General features: G+C 39.7%; 1 protein-coding gene across 3 annotated transcripts in view; it reads left to right on the top strand.

The window, feature by feature from the left end:
- The window catches only part of ARHGEF28 (Rho guanine nucleotide exchange factor 28), a 259431-nt gene that overhangs the window by 185507 nt on the left and 51745 nt on the right, over positions 1 to 22179 (top strand). For all 3 annotated transcript variants that reach the window (XM_006081332.3, XM_006081331.3, XM_006081333.3), the window contains 10 exons: positions 394 to 526; positions 6890 to 6945; positions 8328 to 8376; positions 10549 to 10693; positions 10770 to 10891; positions 12134 to 12274; positions 15146 to 15393; positions 17360 to 17482; positions 18690 to 18807; positions 21891 to 22145. In XM_006081332.3, coding sequence (XP_006081394.1) covers positions 394 to 526; positions 6890 to 6945; positions 8328 to 8376; positions 10549 to 10693; positions 10770 to 10891; positions 12134 to 12274; positions 15146 to 15393; positions 17360 to 17482; positions 18690 to 18807; positions 21891 to 22145 — 1390 coding nt within the window. The remainder of the gene's footprint in view (positions 1 to 393; positions 527 to 6889; positions 6946 to 8327; positions 8377 to 10548; positions 10694 to 10769; positions 10892 to 12133; positions 12275 to 15145; positions 15394 to 17359; positions 17483 to 18689; positions 18808 to 21890; positions 22146 to 22179) is intronic.

Genomic DNA, 22179 nt, shown 5'->3' with positions numbered 1-22179 from the left:
TCATTAGTCAACGGAGCCAAATATCAACAGTACAACGATTGAAATTTCTCTTGAGAGCCAAATTTTTTAAACTTAACTATATAGGTAGGTACATTGTTATTAACTTAATTAGGGTACTCCTAAGGCTTAGGAAGAGCCACACTCAAGGGGCCAAAGAGCCTCATGTGGCTCGCGAGCCGCAGTTTGCCGACCACTGGCCTAAGTCATCAGAAATGCTAAGACAACTACATTCTGGGTAATAATACATGTTGGCATCATTGTACCTGTTGATTACAGTCATTATATTCTGATAGAAATGTAGGGACTTTGTATGACTCCTCTAAGATGTTGGCTCTCAGCATTTCATTTTTCTCATTTCCCCCCATTTTTCTGCTGCTGCTGCTCTATCTGAAGACAAAAAGCAAGGATGCCAAAGACAAAGAGAAGCTGAGTCGACATCAGTTTGTCCCTGGAACTGCCTCTGGAGTTCTACAGTGTTTGGTTTGTGATAAAACGCTCCTGGGGAAAGAGTCGTTTCAGTGTTCCAGTAAGTTCTCGGGCCTTGTACACAGTGTCTTTATGCTTTGCTTCCCCAGACAGTAAGATCCCTGAGGCCAGGGTCATTGCTAAGCATATTCACATGGACGTTTGCTTTAGTGCTGCACATACGATTTAATGACTTAACACTTGGAGTGCGGGTGAATTTCCCGCCAAAATATAAGATGGCTCTGTCTTTTGGTTTTGTTCCATCCACCAAAAGGGTGGATTACAAACAAATATTTGGTAATACGCAGTTACAATCGGCCCGAGTTTACACGTTTCCCGCACTCCACCGCAAATCTATATGAACCGAGTTAAAGACGGCTCCTGCGGAGTACGCGCAATTCACGCGAGCCGACTTAACTCGTTTCCCGCACTTTAACAAGAATGACCCACGATGGTTCGAGTCAGTACTTTTTATCCATAACCTTCCAGAACCCAAACTACATATATTACTGCCAACTTAATGTCTCCACTTGGGTGTCTAGAAACTTCTCAAATGTTACATGTCCAAAACAGAGCTCTGTTCTGCCTCTCCCGTGCCCACCTTCAAGCTGACCCTCTTCGTTAATGGCACCCACAGTGCCCAGAGCCAATGCCTTGTGAATAGCAGCTTAGTAAATATTTGTGGAGTGAAAGAATTATTCAGAGCCAAAGGATTCAGGTCCAGGCAGGTGAAATGCATTTTGTGATATTTGTTGGTGGCCAGAGTTAGGGGGCCGCATTGGGGTGGGATGGGAGCATAAGGGAGAGAGAAGAGCAGGGGAACGTTTCCATGTAAGTTTCTCTTTAAATTCCTAGGAAATGATTCCATTAAGAATCAAACTGTATTGATAGTTGTACATCTCAGGAAAAGACCATCCACACACGGCATGAAAGGCAGCTTCCATTTTCTCTGCACAGTTGACAGTATTTGATGACACCAGCTCTACACGGGCTTGAGCTTTGCTTTCCTTGGCAAATCCTTGATTTCTTTCTTTTATGGGATCTGAAATAGCATCAAGCAGTTCAGATGTGATTTAAGTTGCTAATTTTTTTAGAAATTTGCTGTAAGTATTGCTGCGGATTGTTTCTGGCTTGCCTGCCTGTCAGCTGTCGGTTATAAGTGGGTGTGACGGCACCCATTTCCTAGGGTGTCAGTCCACGCTGTTCACAAGGCCGACCCCCACGATGGATCCACCATCCACATCACCGTCTTTCTCTCCCCTCATTGTAAGGTAAACTCCTCCAGTGGGTGCTCTGCACTAACTGCTCTGATGTCTTTCCTGGCACTTCTTCCTTAGCCACCTGCATTTTGGCCTCTGTCTTTAGTATTTAACAGAAGTCCTGCTTTTGGCGGAAACTTGGCATCGCTTTCTAGTCAGGTCTGAGAGTCTGTGCTCCTGTCGATTGTCCCTCCATTTAGGTAAACATTCTCTTTTCCATGGTAGCTTCCCTCCTGTTTACCACGGGTGTCATCTCCTTTGTCCTGAGGCCCTCCAAACTCAGTTCATATGCATTTGTTCACCACCACTCCTTCCCCTAATTGTTTCTGTGTTAATAGTCATGCAATCATTTGTTCTAAAATATGATAGCTAGACCTAATCTTCCCAGATTAATGTCTTTATCCCTCACTTTCTACTTCCATATTTACAGCTGCCTAGAGAGACTGAGCAATCAGGTAGTTTGTGGCCACTTTTGAGAGTATGGAAGAGCTACAGGGATAATAAACCAAGACTGTCCCAGTCACACTGGCTCAGGGTGACCGTCGCTGTGGGCATCACCACCCAGAGGTTTCATGTGAAAGGTCGTCCTTCTTGCTGCACTAATGGTACAAGCTCAGACCTTGGGCACCTTGACTCCTCTTCCCCTTTGTCTCCCCCCCTCACCCCAGTCCCCACATACCCCCATCACTCTTTCCTTTCCTGTCTCCCTGGGACCACTCAGGTACATTCTCATCACCCTCTTTGGGACTGCTGAGAGCAAATTGCACTCGTTTCCCTCTCCAGGTATTTTCACGTACAATTTATTCTGAATACACTTACCACATCAGTCTTTGTACAACACCACTTTCATCAGCCCACATACACAAAAGAACTTCTCTCATTTTTGTTTACTGGACTAAGCCCAACCTCTTCTGATGCCTGTGGTTCCTGCTCTGCCTCCTGCTGGCCAGTCCAAGGTTAGTTCCCCTTTCAGCCTTACAGCCAGGGGCCGAGCCGGGCCTGCTGTCCTCTTCTCCCTTCCTGTGGGTTTTCCCACCTCTGTTCCTTCACTTATTATTATAACTTATGATTATAACCTCCCTTCTCTCAGTTTCCCCTTCTCTATGTCAGTCCACATTTCTCACCTCGTTTTGGAAATCTTCCCTGACTGCTGTGGCCTAAATTCTTACACATCACGTTTATGACCTATTTTCTCTATTCCTTTTAATACTGGGTTATGTACAACCTCTTTTGGTTTTTAACTACTAAAATGGACTTTAAGTTATTTAAGGACGATAATCACACAATTCTTTTGTATCCCCTACAGCAGCCATCACTGAGCTGGGCCCTTAGACACTCATATGTAGTTAATATATAATTAATAATATCTAGTTAGATCAGAGGTCCTCAAACTTTTTAAACAGGGGGCCAGTTCACTGTCCCTCAGATCGTTGGAGGGCCGGACTATAGTTTAAAAAAAAACTGTGAACAAATTCCTATGCACACTGCACATATCTTATTTTGAAGTAAAAAAACAAAACGGGAACAAATACAATATTTGTATTTGCATGTGGCCCGCGGGCCGTAGTTTGAGGACCCCTGAGTTAGATACTCAGAAGTAATTAATGCAGGTTAGGGAGCCAGGACTTGCTGGAAAGTAAACTTTTGTAGTATAGAATATGTAGGTTCATACTGAGTTGCCATGGAAGTCTTAGTGGAAGATGGAAATTGCTGAAAGTACATAATAGGATATGTTCAGCTTTTAAAGTAGTCAATTTTTTTAATGTAATAAAATTCATAGAAGATATAAGGTTTAAGGAGAAGCTTGGAGTTATCCAAAATTTACCACCTAGAGAACATTGCTACCTAATATTTTGATGGAGTCCCTTCTAGTAAAAAGAGTCAGCTTGTTATGCTCATGTTTTATTTGAGGATGCTATCACATGTACTAAGTTATTCCTTACTTAGTGTACATTTAAGTTTTTCCCAGCATAATGTTGCACATATAACTGTACACATCTTTGATTATTGCCTTAGATTAAATTCTAGAATCAGTATGAATATACATTTGATTTCCTTTTTAACCCACAGTTTTTTAGAAGTTTTAAGATTTACAGTTTTGGGGGTAGGGGAGTGTTAGAGTTTTAAATTTCATATTAACATTAAGTTTTTTTTACATTGGATAAGAGACTATGACATGTCCAATCTCTGCTGTTTTTGATAAATAATCCTATTTCATTGGGGTATTTTTGTTTTTAATCGTGAAAGTTAGTATTTCTAATCTTAAAAATATGATGTGAAACAAAATATGATGTAAATATTGAGAATCCTGGTGGCCCTAGCTGATTTGGCTCAGTGGATAGAGCGTCAGCCTGCAGACTGAAGGGTCCCAGGTTTGATTCTGGTCAAGGGCACATGCCTGGGTTGCAGGCTCCATCCCTAGTAGGGGATGTGCAGGAGGCAGCCGATCAATGATTCTCTCTCATCATTGATGTTTCTATCTCTCTCTCCCTCTCCCTTCTTCTCTAAAATCATTAAAAATATATTTTAAAAAATCCTGGTGTCTGTAATTTTTTTTTGTTAAAGCCTGAGTTGTTAGTTTTTCATGAAAATTGTATTTTTATAAGATTTTCCTTGTTTATAAATAGATTGCACTGCTTATATTTTGATGTTACCTTCATTGCGGATTTTACTTTCATCAACATAAAATTAATTTCTAATGCCATTAAATGCCTTTTGCATCAAATTTTTCTTTGTTTAAAGTTTACATTCCTCTTGCTTTCCTTTCCTTTGTATTTCCCTTACCTAACTCTGTGGTCTTGATTTGGGGTGTGCATCTTCATTTTGGGTATAGGTGCTCTGTAATGTAACGGAGAGGCCTTGTTTTATAGCATTTTTTTTTCTAATTTGCATTTACAGCTATCAGCTATCTTTTATAGTTCTATGCTATTTTCCTTAACGTCTGGTTTAGCCATTTGCTTTTATCTTTTTCATAGATTTGGCAAGCAGATATGCTCTTTTATTATCTATTAATACTAACTTTAGGGCTTATAATGAAAGTCTTATAATTACATACTCTTTTATTTCCCTTCTATTTACCCTTTTTACCCCTAGCCTCTGTTAGTATACTAATTCATCATTAAATTATTGTTTTTATATTATGGGTATAATCTTCCAGAAATAGTTTTCTATTTCAAGACTAATTTGATATTTGTATTCAGCTCTGTGTCTCTACTTACAACAATTTTTTAGCTGCGGTTCTTTGTTTAGATGGTTCCAGTGCTCAGTTTGCTCCTTTAAAAAAATCTGATTTATTTCTGAACTCTTAGTTTTGATTCTGCTCTTAATACCTTTCTTAAGAAGAAGAAGGTTATTGGAGTGGTCTGTTTTCTGAAATCTTGTATATCTAAGGGTGTATCTTTGCTTCTTTCACACACAAAAAGCAATTTATCTGGCCAAGTTCTTAGGCCAAACGTTTCCACCTCAATACTCTGTCAACACTGGTCCACTCTATCTGAGCATTTAAAATTGTAGCAGAAAAATCTGGGGCCTGCTTGACCTTATTCCTTTGTGGGTGACCTGCTTTGTCTACTTGAGGACTTTGCAATTTTTAATCATACAGATGTCGTCAGAATGTTTCTATGGAATAGGTGGCATTTAATTATTTTTTCTAGGAAACAGTGAGAGCTTTTGATCTGTCTTTTTTTTTGTGAGGAGGGGGTTGTTAGCTTTAAAAGAAGTTTTTGTCAGTTGTCGCTTTGACTATTGCTTCTGATCTAGTTTTTCAGATTTTTTTCCTTGGAGAAGTGTGATCTCTGTTATCTGTCTTTTTTTGTATGACACCTTCTATTTTATAATTATACCCTGCTTTTTCTCCACATTCTGGAGGAAACCTTTCAAGTTTAATTTTAAGGTGCTGCTTTGATGTTTCTGTCACATTGATTCTTCACACCCGGTTCACATTCTGCTCTCGACCTTCTCCCTCCTCGCAGTCCTGTCTCATCTCACAAAGCTCGTCTTCCTCTCCTGCTGCCGGCGACCCTCACATCTCCCTCCTTCATGGCCATTTGGTCTTATTTCATGTCTCTTCGGGAGAATACATTCAAAATACCTAAAAATTTCTCTCTTTCTGGATTTAATAATACTCTGTGGCTCACTCTGCCTGTTTGTTTTCAGTATAATTTTGTGCTGGGGTAGCTCACAGCTTCTTTTTTTCTTTAACTTTTTTTATTTGCTTATTCTGGAATGAGGAGAGAGCCTCCGGTTTCCATGTTTGCCAGCAGGACCAGCTTGCGGGTCAGCCTGGGCCCTGCTTACTGCCCGCTGAGGTGTTGGCTGAAATGCCTCTGTAGACCCACAGGTGGGAGGGTGGTTGGGTTCAACCTCCTGCACAGTGTGGCTTTGATGGACCTAAATGGATGGGATAATTCTTTCTCATGAAGCTTCTGATAAGCCACAGGTTCCTGCATCTACACAGGGCATGGGGGTGGGTGGGACAGGGTGGCCCTGGCGAGTGGGAGGGGAGAGAGGGCAGGGAGACAGCAGCCTGGCAGGAAGCAGTCCCCACGCAGGGGCAGTTTTCTGTGAGGACGACTTGGGTCTCTGAGCCAGTTGGCAGAAAGGGGCAGGCAAGGTGTTCCCTTACTTCTTTCAGGGAGATGAGGCCACATTGCTTCTTGGAGGAAAACACAGGCAGGCCACTCACTTTGCTCTTTTAGTTTGGCTACCTCTGGTTAGTAAGCATTCCTGTCGGAGCCGATGACATATTTTTTTCTCAGTGATGGTTGATTTTTTCTTTCCATTTCCATAGGCATTCTACCTGGTGTGGGAGAGGGCAGTTGCTACCAGCCAGATGTCAGAAATTGCTTACAATATAGGCAGATAATAGCAAACGGGTTCTCAGGCAGACACAGAAGTGTATGTCAGGCATAACTCCAGGTGTCATAATGGATGAGTCCCTCTGCAAAAGGAGAACAGTATCTCCATGGAAATGAAACAATTAGCAGTGTGCTTGTGCTTGAGTGGTGGGGCTCCACATCATTTAGTATTTTTCCCTTATGTTCCCTAAATATTTTTAATGTGAATGTGCTATTTTATAATGACCAGTAAAACCATGATGTCGTCCTGTTCATTTCTGATAACCTTAAATAAGACAGACACCTTTCTATCTCCTCCCTTTGTTACAGGCTGTACTGCAAATGTACATAAAGGTTGTAAAGATGCTGCACCTCCATGTCCCAAGGTAACCGCTGTCATCTGTGTGTGTGTGTGTTTCTATCTGGCTCGGTTTCTTCATATTATCTGTTTAGGCTGTGACTCTTCTCTTATTGTCTAGATTTATTTCTAGAATGATCACTGCAACGATAAAGTCACACATGCTCCAAGTGCAGGGTTATTCCCTTCGCCGTGTGCTCTCAGAGCGAGCGGGAAAGCGCGGTGTGGCCACCAGTGTTAGGCAGTGAGGGTGGTCTGCTTTCTGCTGGAACCTGCTTGGTTTACCAGTGTGAACCCTGATTATATGTAAATGAAGCCTAGAGCAGTAATTCTCACACATCAAACACCATCAGAGTCACCTGTAGGACTTGTTAAAACACGGGTTTCTGGGCGCCACTTCCAGAATTTCTGACCCAGTAGGTCTGGGTTGGGCCTGAGAATTTGCATTTCTAACAAGTTCCCGAGATGCTGCTTGTTCCAGGACTATGCTGAGAGGCTCGTGGGACGGGAAGAGTGTTCTCTGTGTTTGGGGGTGGGCTTGAGTAGATGGCACCTGTCATTTTATGCCTTTCCTTCCCACTTTGAAGACGTGTCAGGAATGCATGTAAGAAAGCACGATGATCTTTCAGAGGGAAACTTGGAGTCACAACCTCCATGTTAACTGCATCACACGCTGTGTCAGGCCACAGAGTTGAGGGCAACGTTTCATTGTGCAAAGTTATGTCCTGTAGGCAGGAGGAATAGCCAGGATAGAAAGAAACAAGTGGGAGAAAGGCATAGCTGATAGGAACTCCCTCCTTTCAGCTCAAGTCTGGACACATGAGCTAGCGGTTTCTGGTTCCTCTAGACCAGCGGTTCTCAACCTGTGGGTCGCGACCCCTTGTGGGGTCAAACGACCCTTTCACAGGGGTCGCCTAAGACCATCAGAAAACACAAATATAATTACATATTGTTTTTGTGATTAATCACTATGCTTTAATTATGTTCAATTTGTAACAATAAAAATACATCCTGCATATCAGATATTTACATTACGATTCATAACAGTAGCAAAATTACAGTTATGAAGTAGCAACGAAAATAATTTTATGGTTGGGGGTCACCACAACATGAGGAACTGTATTTAAGGGTCGAGGCATTAGGAAGGTTGAGAACCACTGCTCTAGGCTTTTAGTAAAGCTGGGATATTCATGAGACTCACGTTCATGAAGCACACATTCATTATAACTTAGCATCTCATTATCATAACATTTTTCTTTGCTGCCTTTAATGTCTTTTGCTTTGAATTCCTCTTTGAAATAATGAAAATGATGTGATAAGAATCCTATCCTGTGTACTAACTGTGTGGACATTCTTGTAGTTCATTGGTGCTTTGATCTTATTTTATGTGTTTCTGATGTTCTTTACCAGAAATTCCAAGAGAAATATAACAAGAACAAACCACAGACCATCCTTGGAAGTAAGTGATGTGGAAAACTAGAACTTTTCCAATTTCATACATTCCGCACATTTTTCCAATGTAAAATACCCCCAACTTTTGCTTTCTAATTTGCCCAATTATTTCTTCTTTCAGAACAAATGCTTGGCATAATTTTTAGTTACTAGCATACAAAGAGATCAAGAATGGTGTAAACTTCTATGGCAACCTAAAAGCCTTTGTACTACATTACTATATGATTTTAAAAAAAATTTCAATTACAGTTTACATTTGATGTTATTCTGAATTAGTGTATAGCATGGAGGTCATGATCTTTTATATTATGGAGGACTAAATGGAGGAGGTATTATGATTTTGCCTCAATTCTAAGATGGGATCTGGCATAACATGCACTACTGATTTAATAACCTTTTAGGGCAGCAGTTCTCAACCTGTGGGTCACGACCCCTTTGGGGGTCGAATGATCCTTTCACAGGGGTCGCCTAAGACCATCGGAAAACACATATATAATCACATATTGTTTTTGTGATTAATCACTATGCTTTAATTATGTTCAATTTGTAACAATGAAATTGGGGGTCACCACAACATGAGGAACTGTATTAAAGGGTCGCGGCATTAGGAAGGTTGAGAACCACTGTTTTAGGGGAAAAAGAAACACTACATTAAATGTACATAATTTTATGTTTTCCTAGCAGTAGCACATATTTATCTACACCAGTACACACCACACACTTCTTAAGAATCACAAGGTAAGGAGGGGAAATCTTCAAGTTTGGAATTTATAGGTTCTTATTGTTCTCTGTTTTCTATTATCATAACAACCTGGTGTTTTTCTTAATTGTACTTGAGGCTGGAATCTCCTTAGCTCCTCTAGAATGGCTGTGAAATGTTAAGGTCTATCCAAGTTTCGTTTGCATATTTTTAGATTTGGTGGTTCTATTTTTTCTTGAATTATATGTGAAATTTAAACAATTTCTCCTGAACATAATTGCAGCCTTTGACAGTTCCTTACATTGCATGCAAGAACCAGCCATACCATCATCTCTTACGTTTGAAATCCTTTGATTTGTTGTGAGAGATTAGTAATTTTTTCTGCCTCAAATGGCGTTGTTTGCCCTATGATCCGCATTTTAAGTTTGTGGTCCCTTTTCATTTCAAGGCTGTAACAAAGTGTGACCCGTGTTTTTAAAACCTCTTGAATTAGGGGATAAGGAGGTATGCATCTTCATGGTGACATGCGATTGGGAGTGATGTTACACAAGGTTGAGCTAATGCAGTCAGTACAATTGTGACATAAATAACTGGCTGTTCTGACACCAGGAGTCCCTTTGACCTGAGCTTAAGGTACTTCTCGTTTTCATAAGGTTAAGCGTGAAAATAAAAAGCATCTTAAAATTAATAAAATACCATCTATTCCCTCTTTTTACTTGGGAGTCACAAGACTAACATTAAATCATGCGTGTGTCAAATTCCTTGTAATATCCCCCTTTTGCTTGAGAAGGTGCATGTGACAGCTATATTATAGGACTAAATATTTTCTCGGAGTTACAGATAGTTTCCAGCAAATGTAAACGCACCTATGGCCACAGCATTTTAGAACTGACTCGAAAGGCACTGAAGCATTATTTAGTTTTCAGTATGTGAGACCCGGAGAAGCAGGTCTCATTCCGATGAGCTTTTACAGTCCATGGGCTCAGCTTGGCTTTTATTTGTCTGAAATTCTTAGACCATAAAGACACAGACTCCCCAGCATCATTCCAATCCATTGACAGGCTCTGTGTGCGCGTGTGCTTGCTTAGACACACACTATGCGTTCTAGTCATAGTGCTAATGACACGTTGCGCCTCTTCGAAGCTGCTCTGGGGAGTGCAAGCAGTGGTTTATGAGAAAGCTGCCCCGGTGTGTTTCCCTGTTCCATTTTCTTGTTTGTTTGTGTTATCCCAGCCGCCCACAGTCTCCAAGTGGATGTGCTGGAGCAGGCCTGCAGCCCTGCTGTCAGGAGGGTGTGACATGGAAGGGACATTCGAAGCAGGTGTCGGGATGTGGAGGGAACTGGTTTCCAGGCTGAGCATGCGAAATGCTAGAAGCGGCCATTGAGTGTTCAGCTTTCTGGCTTTTAAGCGACTACCTGTACTTCTCGTAATTACTGCCCTCTATGAAAACACATGAAGCATCCATTCTGATTTCCAGATTCTTCATTTAGAGACGTCCCCCTGGCTGGTCTCTCCTTGCACCCTTCTTCCTCCATGCCCATCGGATTGCCGGCCGGGAGGAAAGACACCGCGGGGCAGGCCCATCCATTGTCCAGAAGTGTTCCCGGCACCATCTTGGACAGGTAAGTCCGTGTGGTTTTACATCTTCTCACCTCAGAGCCGCTGTTGGGCTAACTCTTCTCCCTCCCTCCACTGCAGGAGGCCAGGCACATCCTTGGAGTCCGAGAGTGACGGGAACGCCTGGAGAAGCAGGTCTCATTCCGATGAGCTCTTACAGTCCATGGGCTCATCCCCCTCCACGGATTCTTTCTTAATGGAAGGTGAGAAAAAGATGTTTGCATGTACTGGTGTTTCTGTGAGCATTTGCCAAAAGGAATATTTTCTGAAGGATATAAGATTGAAAAAATATTCTTTGTTCTTTTTAAAAGGATTCTGTTTCATGGTGTCTCTTTGCTATAGGTTTTTCTAAAAAAAAGAAAAAGAAAGTAAGAAAGAAAGAGAGAAAGAAAGGGAAAAAAAGAAAATTTAGACCCAAAGAAGATTTTCATAGAGTGACCAAGGAAATATGATGTATTTTTTAGTGGAGATATGTCATAAATATAATGATGAGAATGGCATACATTGTGTTTGTTATTCTTTTAAAAAGTTTTACAGCTATTATTAGAATTGAAATAGGATTATAGATTAAAAAGATATATTTCAATCAGTTAAGAAAGGACTTGCTTGGAACTCTGGGATATTTATTGCCATCTGTTGCCTCCCACTTCTTAGGAAATAAAAACATTTTTTTAAAGAGCATATTTTGTAGGATAGGACTTAATGTGGGGAATTACTTATCATATCCAAGTTGTGTCAATAAGTGAAAGAAAACCGAATGAAAGGAGAGTCCTGACAAGAGAAAGGTGTGGACTCTGCCCCAGGAATCTGTTTCTTTTATTTTAAACTTAAGACTTTAAATTCATTGTCATGTCATGTTTATTGCTCTGAGCTGGAATCATTTTTAGGAGTGCTATTTGGACAAACAGCACTTTGTTTTCTGGAAGGGTGTGTGTGTGTGTTGTCAAATTCTGTCAGAAAACTCTTGTGCTCACGTGACTTGAGTCCTGACACCATGTGTCATGTTTATATTAAGGACAGCAAGCCAAGTAAAGAAAAAATAAAGTGGACAAGAACAAGATTCAAATTTGAGTAAATAGTGCAAAACAGCCCAGGGCAAAAGATTCTGTGTTTAAGATTCTGTAAGCACGCATGGACTCTGAAGGTTACCAAAAGTAAAACTAAAACTAAAACAGAACGAGCCAAAACAAACAAACAAAAGAATCTTCAGATGTCCTTTTTTTAGTATATACACAACCATTGTGTTAATATCTGATTCTTTGCTTTCATGAGCGCAGTTTGGTTTTCAGATGTTTCAACTCCATATCAACAGTATTTTGGCTTAGTTGTTTCTCTGTTTATAGCACGTTTATTTAGTGTGATGAATCCATAAACGTGGGTACTTGTGAAGGTCTGTTTGTGTTTCACATGTTACTCCACTTCTGACTTTTCCAAAACCACATTAGATGTCGTGGATTCTTCTCTGTGGAGTGACCTCAGCAGTGATGCCCAGGAGTTTGAAGCCGAGTCTTGGAGTCTTGTGGTGGACCCCTCGTTTTGCAGTAGGCAGGAGAAGGATGTCATCAAAAGACAGGATGTCATTTTTGGTAAGCTTTTCAGATATGCTCCTTGGATGAAGCAATGTCATATAGAGGGAAAAACCTGGACTTTGAAACCATTCAGACCTGAGTTCAAATCCAAATTCTACCATTTTCTTTTTTTTTTAAAGCAACTTTCTCAATGTGATTTTTATTTATATATATATTTTTATTGATTTCAGAGAGGAAGGGAGAGAGAAAGAGAGACAGAAACATCAATGATGAGAGAGTATCATTGATCGGCTGCCTCCTGCACGCCCCCTACTGGGGATTGAGCCTGCAACCCGAGCATGTGCCCTTGACCAGGATCGAACCCAGGACCTTCCAGTCCGCAGTCCAATGCTCTATCCACTGAGCCAAACCAGCTAGGGCAAAATGCTACCATTTTCTAGTTACTTAATTTCTGACACATTGTTTAATTCACCTGGACCTCAGTGTCTCCATCTGTAAAATGGGAATAATGATACTCAGTTTTAAAATGTTGTGAAGATTAAATGAGGCATTGAGTGTACCTGATACAAAGCAGATTTTATTTCTTATACCCTTTTCAAGTTTACTTAAGCATGGCCTATGTACATTTACCTCTGCTATTATAAGAATCACGGAAAAATTTCACATATGTTGATGTAGGGTGGACAGGGCTATTATATATATGACACTGTAATTTTCCCGCACGCACCAGAGGTTGCCAGTCAGGTAAGCCGCAGTGGGAGGGGCAGCACCTGGATTAGGGCAGTGTGTGACGGTGTGACGGTCCTGCCTATGGAGTTACACTCTGCTGACATTTACTATTTCATGCTATGTGAGGTGGAGGCAGTCTGAGTCAGAGGAAGTTCAATTATGCACTAGTTAGGAAAAAATGAGGTTTAAAAAATTTTCAAGTACAAAGTAGATGCTAAATAGTAGTTCCACGAAGACACCCTATTCGAAAGATAAGGCTAGCTCTTAGTTTTCACTGATCCCATGTACAGGCAGACCTCGGAAATATTTCAGGGTCAGTGCCAGACCACCACAATAAAGCAAATATCGCAATAAAGTGAGTCATAATTGTTTTGCTGGTGGAGGATCTTGCCTTCAATCTGTAATAAATGCACAATAAAGCAAAGCACAATAAAACAAGGCATGCCTGTATGCAAGTGTGGCCCAGAGAGTCCATTGGCAAGTGAGGACCCCTTCTCTCCTGGGTGGTTATGCAGGCCAGGTGCAATGCTATGTAAGCATGCTTGAAGTCTGTCCAGGGCTGCATTGGTGGGAGTTACTAAGGAAAGGAAGATGCTGCCAGTATTTCTCATGCAATTTGTATTGTACTGTAATTTTTCTTCACTTTCCTCTTGATTTCATATATTATTAAAAAGAACCTAACCCATTTTGGATGAATTTATCATGTAAGGTAGTTCACAGCATGGCCTTTGTGTCAGAAAGGCTTGGATTCTGGGAAAATTCCTTCACCTTTCTTCTTTATTGTCTTTTAAAGATGAGGGAAATCATTTCTATTTTGGGATCATGATAGATAGACTAAAGGATTAAATGAAATGATATGGTTATGTGTTTAGCACTGAAACATGGTAGGAAATAATGTAAAGTTAGTGGGTTCCCAATTAAAGAGATTTTTTGTTGATGATAAAATAATAAAGCTACATTTGGATTTGTTTACCCTCCATGGCTAATATTTAATTAATTAATTTATTTTTATTGTTGACATTTTAGATTCTTTCTTAAAACATGTGAGTTTGGAGAAACGAATCTAGGACTTCTGGTGCTTCTACAAATTGTGAATTATTATTTTCTCTCATGTTGCATTCTTAAAGTTGAGATTTAATTTACATACCATAAAGTTCACCCCTTTACAGTGAACCTAATGGTTTTTAGTATATTCACAAAGTTGTGCGACCATCGACTGCTATCTAATTCCATGGGATTTTCACGGCTCCAAAAGGAAAGCCTGTACCCATTAGTAGTCATTCTCCATTTTCCCCTCCTACTTAGCCACATCCTCACCTCACCAACACTTCTTTATTGTCCATCTTTTTTTATTACGATTATCCTAGTATGTGTGTAGTCGTATCTCACTTTGGTTTTGATTTGCATTTCCTTGATAGCTAATGATGTAATTATTGGCCACTTGTATATGTTTGAAGAAATATCTATTTAAATATTTTGCCTACTTTTGAAGTGTGTTTATTGTTGTTGTTGTGAGAGTTATCTATATATTCTGGACACAAGTCCCTTACCAGGTATATGATTTGTAAATATTTTCTCCCATTTTATGGGTTATCTTTTTACTTCCTTGATGATGTTCCTTGATCATGATACATTGTTTTCCCCTAAAGAAAGTGGAATTTTAGAGATTGATCTAGTAATAGAAAGGATCTATTGTTGTCTGCTTTGAGGAACTTTATTATATTTAATTCAATTTAATTCACCAAATTAATTGCGCTCCTACTCAATGCAAAAAACAACATCCTCCCCCCAAACAACAACAACAACAACAACAACAACAACAACACACACATACACAACAAAACAAAACAGAAAAACTGAGACATACTAAGTTATATTTCAGAGAGGACTCAGGGAAGAATAAGACCAGTTCCTAGCTAAAGGTACCTAAAGACGCTAGCTGGTTATGTTATGAGAGTTTCAGATACATTGGATTCTTAAGTATTGGACTTGAATTTATCTTCTTATATCTGGAAAAACAGAAAATGTTGATTAATTTAAGCTTGCATTAATGTTTAATTGATGCTGACTTTTATAGTGGAAGAAGGTTATTTTTAAACATTTCCTCTTTTTAATTTGTGTGATGTATAGTGTTTAGCTACTAATTTAGGTCAGTAGGGATTCTTGTTTTAGAAGCCTGTTTCTGCTTGCGTGTTTCAGAGCTAATGCAAACGGAAATGCATCACATCCAGACCCTCTTCATCATGTCTGAGATCTTCAGGAAAGGCATGAAGGAGGAGCTGCAGCTGGACCACAGCACTGTGGATAAAATCTTCCCCTGCTTGGATGAGTTACTTGAAATTCATAGGCATTTCTTCTATAGCATGAAGGAGCGGAGGCAGGAATCCTGTGCTGACAATGACAGGAATTTCGTCATTAACCGAATTGGAGATATTCTAGTCCAACAGGTAAGAGAGGTTTAAAGGTCCTAACCTCAAAAACGGAAAAGGTTTGCAGATTCTCTACAGTATTAAACACCAATGGAGAACTGGAATTAATTTCATTTTGATTGACAGATGATTTTGATTGCTTTTCTTTTAGTTGATGTTAGTTTATATGAACTGATGCCTGAAAGTTTCTTAAAGCCAGTGACTGGCCTTATCACTACCTCCACCAGGAGTCACAGCCACAAGTAAATCCCTTTATGAAAATTCTATTTAAACTTCTTATTGTGATGGCTTTCCAATAATGTGGCTCCCCAGTGGGCCTGTGATAGTCTTACCAACATCTTCAAGGCAAGCACTGGCTCGTTTTGGAGGAGGCAGATCTGTTACCATGAAAGCCTCAGAGTTCATGCCTGGGAGACAGGGGTTGTTCTATACGTCAAGCTTATTGAAACACCTATCCCACATCTCTGCTTCTCTCCATCAGTTAATTAATTGGCACCCTAGTTATCCATCTTTCTCCTTTGTCTTGGCCAATGAATAGTTACCTGCCTCTTGATCTATTTGTGATGTGCTGACAGAAATCAAATTCCCGACTGAGGGCTGAGTCCATGGACACGGTCCCTTAGCCAGTGCACATGCCAGCTAGTGAGAGGTCACCAAATGTTGCCACATAATCCTTTCTTCAATCTACAAAAATATTCAAACTATAAGTTGAAATCACGAAGACTACAAAAAGAATAAATTATATCAAATGTTTTTTATTTGGCTATTTGGTAATTGAATTAGTTCAGTATAATATAATCATATTAGATTACTGTCTTCCCTTTACCTCTTGACTACTTTCTTTTATTTAAAAAAATATATATATATATATTTTATTGATTTTTTACAGAGAGGAAGGGAGAGAGATAGAGAGTTAGAAACATCGATGAGAGAGAAACATCGATCAGCTGCCTCCTGCACATCTCCCACTGGGGATGTGCCCGCAACCCAGGTACATGCCCTTGACCGGAATCGAACCCGGGACCCCTCAGTCCGAAGGCCGACGCTCTATCCACTGAGCCAAACCGGTTTCGGCGATTTTAATTGAAAAAGAGAAGTGATTGTGTTCAGAAGTTCCATGATTTTATGCTTTTTTTTAATAGTGTAAATAGTTTATTTGTTCATATGCATGAAAAGACCAGTAGAGTATAATGAGCTGCTTTTATAAAACATTTATAATATTGCTAAGAAGCAGGCCCATTAATAGACAAACAGAATATTCCAACATTATTGTCTATTTATAGATTAATAAATAGGCAATTATTTTAAGACTAGAGGCCCGGTGCACAAAAATCGTGCACTGGAGTGTGTGTGTGTGTGTGTGTGTGTGTGTCCCTCAGCCCAGCTTGCACCCTCTCCAATCTGGGACCCTTGGGGGATGTCCAACTGCCGGTTTAGGCCCGATCCCTATGGGATCGGACATCCCTCTCACAACCAGGACTGCTGGCTCCCAACCGCTCGCCTGCCTGCCTGCCTGATTGTCCCTAACCGCTTCTGCCTGCCAACTTGATCATCCCCTAACCACTCCCCTGCCAGCCTGATTGACACCTAACTGCTCCCCTGCTGGTCCGATCGCCCCCAACTGCCCTCCCTTGCCAGCCCAGTTGCCCCCAACTGCCCTCCCCTGCAGACCTGCTCACCCACAACTGCCCTCCCCTGCCAGCCATCTTTTGGCTGTGGGTGCTGCCATCTTTGAGGGCGTGGCAGTCAATTAGCATATTCCCTCCTTATTGGCTGTGGGTGCTGCCATCTTTGAGGGCGGGGCAGTCAATTATCATATTCCCTCCTTATTAGATAGGATATGCTCATCAGTATTGAGCTCTGGAAACCATGATCTTTATTCTTTATTTGCAAAGAATGTATTGAAATATATGAAAATTGCATTTTTCCTTTTGTGTTCAGAACTGACTCAATTTATAAACCATCACTGAACTGTTATTCTCAGTTTTCAGAAGAAAATGCAAATACAATGAAGAAAATATATGGAGAATTCTGTAGCCATCACAAAGAAGCTGTCAGCCTATTTAAAGAACTCCAGCAAAATAAAAAGTTTCAGAATTTTATTAAGGCAAGTATTTTAAAACTCTATCATACAGTGGTAGACCAGTTTGGGAAAATAGTTCATGCTTATTTCTTACGTAACCTCACTAAGTTTCACATCTAGATGCTCTTTTAGAAGGAAGTACTAATAAGTTTGTGGCCAAGATGGAAAGTCGTTTTTTCTATGTTAGTAGAATATTTCTTCTAAATAATTTTCTTTTGTAGCTTGTTATTTGTGAAGTCATGTCCTCTAAGCTTATGAGCACCTTTGCAATATCCTGTGAAGCTCTTTCATGCCCTGACAAGTTAAACATCAGAAGAATCGTAGTAAAAATAAGGACAGAATCCTTCCACTCCCACTGAATTAGCTTGAAGCAAATCCATGACTCATCATCACTTCATATGTATCTCTAAACAATACAGTCTTTTAAAAAATTACAGAGACATTATCGTGCTTAGATAAATGAACAATAATTCTTTAATATTTTTCAACAGCTGGCTAATATTTGGATTTCCTGATTATTTCATAAAATTGAATTGCTTAAATCAGGATCTATCCAAGGTTCACAATTATATATGAGGGTTACATCTTTTTAATCTTTTTTTAATTTGAACGTTCCCCTTTCCTTTTTTTGCATCTAATTTATTTGTTAAAGAAATTTGTCCTTTAGCATTTCATGGATCCCAAATTTTTATCTAACATTTAAAAAATTCTATCAGATTCTCCTCCTTTTGTTTTCTTCCCACATACATATATTTGAGAATTTGAAAACTTAAAGAATACTCTGAAATTTTTAGAAAAAGTTGCCCTGATTAGAGGGAAGTTTAAAGTTCCGTGGTGAATAACAACACATAAAGAGGGCGCCCTGTTGGGAAAATATAGTTAATGTCAAACTCATACTCAAACTCTAACTTTGATTTCTGAGTATTTTTCAAAACTTTTGCTGTTCATGAATCTTAACACTTACATGTATTGGAATTTACTCACATTTGGAATTAATTACAAATACATCAGAGCAACTTAAATCTTGAAATCTTGGAGAGCTGGATTATTGAAATTAATGACAAAGTATACAAGTTAATGACAATGCATCAATTTTCAATTAATAATGTGTATTGTATTGTGTCTGAATAGAAGTATGCTGTTGCAGATTCTCTGTATTATTAAATTCACATCTATTTAGAAAATATGGATAGAGTTTGTGAATATAAAAATATATCTGTCTTTTTTTAAGCTCCGAAATAGTAATCTTTTGGCTCGACGCCGAGGAATTCCAGAATGCATCCTGCTAGTCACTCAGCGCATCACAAAGTACCCTGTGTTAGTGGAGAGGATATTGCAGTACACAAAGGGTGAGTGATGACTTCTGGGACAAACATTTGCTTCTTTCATTACTTTGAAACATGCCTGAGGTGTTGTAAAGACCTAGAAATGCTTGTGGCCTCTGATTCATAAAGATTTCCATTATGAAAAAACTGTTAAAGCCTTAGGATTTGGATCTATTTTGAAAAGTTACCTTTTATAATGTGGCTTGGCCAATAGTCTATAGTCCTCCAAGCAGCCCAAACTTTGACCCTGCCTTTCTCTTCTGCAGTCTTTCCATATCCAGATCTTCTTACTACCTCTTCATCCTCATCTTCCTGCTACCTTCCTGCTGTTTGTTGAAACATATGCAATTGACCCTAGCAACAAATGTCAACTCTCCTAAACAATGAATTATTAGATTGAGAATGATTTATGAAGGAGCTATTTTTGACCCTGTTAATTCATTAAGTTCCAGAGAGTAACATCTGGGTATCCCTTAAGGAGCTATTAATGCACATGGCTGGACTGTAAGCTCCTGCAGGGATCTACAAGGCCTGTGTCTGTCTGGTTCACAGCTGGATCTTCAATGCCTCGTGCAGTGGTTGGTCAAGAGTAGCCTATCAATAAACAAACACATAGCAGTGCAATGAATGAATAAATAAAATTGCCAGTGCCAAATGTTAGATTGTCAATTTTGAGTTTGTTATTATTGGGGGTTAGTGTGTTGTATTAACATGGGCTGGGTTTGTAGTTATGTAAACTTGCATTGCTATTGCATATACTTGGTTCTGCTGCTCATTAGTTGGGCAAGCTAATTAAATGGGCCTCCGTTTTCTGCACTGCCAAGTGAGAATAATAATCCTCATCTTATGGAATTGTGAGGATCAAGTGAGATTGTCTCAGAAAGTGCCCAGTGCAGAGCCTGGTATAAACAAGGTGCTCAATAAGTGGGAGCTGTTTTTATTCTCTTTATTATGATCAGTTGACTTAGAGATAATGAAAATGGTGTCCTAAGATACTGTGTAAGACCAATGAGATTTTATATGCCAACTTTAAGAAAGTCAACTCTGACATTCTTTTTTGGGAAGGGGTCTAGGTGAGTAGGGGTCTAGGTGAGTAGCATCTATTCCTTGTGTCCCATTTTTATGGATCCTAATAATATAAAAGAAAATAGAAGCACAATATACAGAGAAAAACCTCATAAATTTTGTTTTCAGCAAAAGAATGAAGACAAAATCAAGACTTTTGGTTTGTATTATGTTCATATATACAATACCTCACAGACTAACATTTGTCAGATTGTATTAAGTCAGCTCCAACAATCATCCATGCCACATTCCTGGAAGAATGAATAATAGTGATTCCCTAGTGTGCGTCAACCATGATAATTATGACATATGGCTCCTCACCTTAGGTCAGACCTTCCCAATGGTCAGTCTCTCTCTTTCTCTGGCTACTGAGAACATGGTTCACATGACTCTATTATGGCAATGCTTCTCAAACTTCATTAGGAGTTACCCTTCACCTGGGGATTGCTTATATGTCGATTCTGATTCAGTTAGTCCGAGATAGAACCCAACGTATGCATTTCTAACAATACTCCCAGGTGAGTCTGATGCTGCTATGCTTGAATAGCAAGCTATTGTAAGATAGTAATTTGTCCCTGAAGGTCAAGACTTGGAGCCTTTTCTTGGCCTTACCTCTTGTAACTCAAGATTGACTTTCTTTACTCAACTTTCCTATGATGAAATATGCTCTTTAGAAAGAACTTTGGTGGGGGGCAGGGTGTATGCTGCTTATTGGGCAGTAGGCGTAGTAAAATAGTGAGGTGTGTCCCTTCACGGGCAATGAGAAAGACTCTTTGTTGAAGATGAATGTCTGCATCTCTTCCTTGAGCTTTTCTGACAGATCCTCATGTATCTAACACATTTAGAACTCAAAACATTTAGGCCCTTTGGAGTCCTTGTTCTCATCCCACTTGACTGCTGTTCCTTCGTGTTTATTTCTGCTGCTCTAGGCTCTAGAGAATCTTTGATTTTTCTCTGCCAATTTTTTTTCTCATCTTTTAGCAACTTCTAACCTCCTGAAACTTTCCCCTTCAGTTCATTTTGCCTCAATAAACATAAACTAGGTGGTTTTTTAAATCCTCAAATATAGAAAATAGCTACACTCGGTTTTATCTGGAGTTTCAGGAGGCTGATCCAGAAACTCCTCCAGAGTCTTTGCTTAAGATAATCCAGAGATAAGATCAGGTGGCCAGTGTTTTAAAGAATAACAACTAGACTCGGTGATCATCTACTCTGTTGGCATGAGCCACTAGGCACAGGGCCATGGTCCAGTTTTTTTAGTTCAAAAAATGTTTAATATGTATTATTGACATATTTATCTTCCTGCTAATGCACTTGTAAAATGTAGTTTTGAGTATTATTTTTATGGAGGAAGGGATCCAAGAAAGCAATTGAGTCTAAGGCCCATTCAAGGCACCTTGAAGCTCAAATTTATGAAAGGACTTCAACCTGGGCCTGTGGCTTGGTTAAGTTCTGAGAAGCTTGGCGTGGGGATAACTTGATTACCTGTGTGTGGGAAGGTAGAAGGAAGGCCTAACTTAGTATACACAGTGGGGCAAAAGTAGGTTTACAGTTATTCAGATGGAAAATAATTAATAAATAACAATCCAAGAATAAACGCTGTGTTTTGCATACTCACAACTGTAGGTGCTTTTGCCCCACCGTGTTCATATAGAAAATAATTAATAAATCATAATCCAGGAATAAACGCTGTGTTTTGCATTCTCACAACTGTGGCTACGTTTGTCCCACCTTGTATATCAGACATCCCCTGCTCTAGGAGGAAGGTCAAACCAGTCTCTAGAAACCAGACATCCTATTTTCACGGTGTTTCAGCTGAAGCACATCTGATACGCAAATCTTTTATAGTTAAATATTTTAACGGTTCTTTTGGGAGGAGGGTGCACAGTGATAATGTGGTATTTGAATTTAATCCAACATTTTTGTTCAGAGACTTTAGCGGCTTGGATGATACATTTAACTGTATTTAAAAGTATAGGAAAACACTGTCTCCCTTAGCTCTCTGGCTTATTGTATCACGTTTCTTTCTTTTTCCCACGCAGAAAACACGGAAGAACATAAAGACTTATGCAAAGCTCTTTGCCTAATAAGAGACATGATTGCAGCAGTGGATTTAAAAGTCAGCGAATATGAGAAAAACCAAAAATGGCTCGAGATCCTAAGTAAGATCGAAAACAAAACATATACCAAGCTCAAAAACGGCGATGTGTTTAGGAAGCAGGCACTGATCAGCAAAGAGAGAACTCTATTACATGACGGCCTTGTTTTTTGGAAAACTGCTACGGGCCGTTTCAAAGGTACTGTGGCACTCCCAGACCGATTTCTCCCTTT

Source organism: Myotis lucifugus, unplaced genomic scaffold (assembly GCF_000147115.1).
Source record: "Myotis lucifugus unplaced genomic scaffold, Myoluc2.0 scaffold_0, whole genome shotgun sequence".
Classification (NCBI taxonomy): domain Eukaryota; kingdom Metazoa; phylum Chordata; class Mammalia; order Chiroptera; family Vespertilionidae; genus Myotis; species Myotis lucifugus.
The sequence above is the reverse complement of the archived record's forward strand: the minus strand, read 5'-3'. Positions and strand labels throughout refer to the sequence as shown.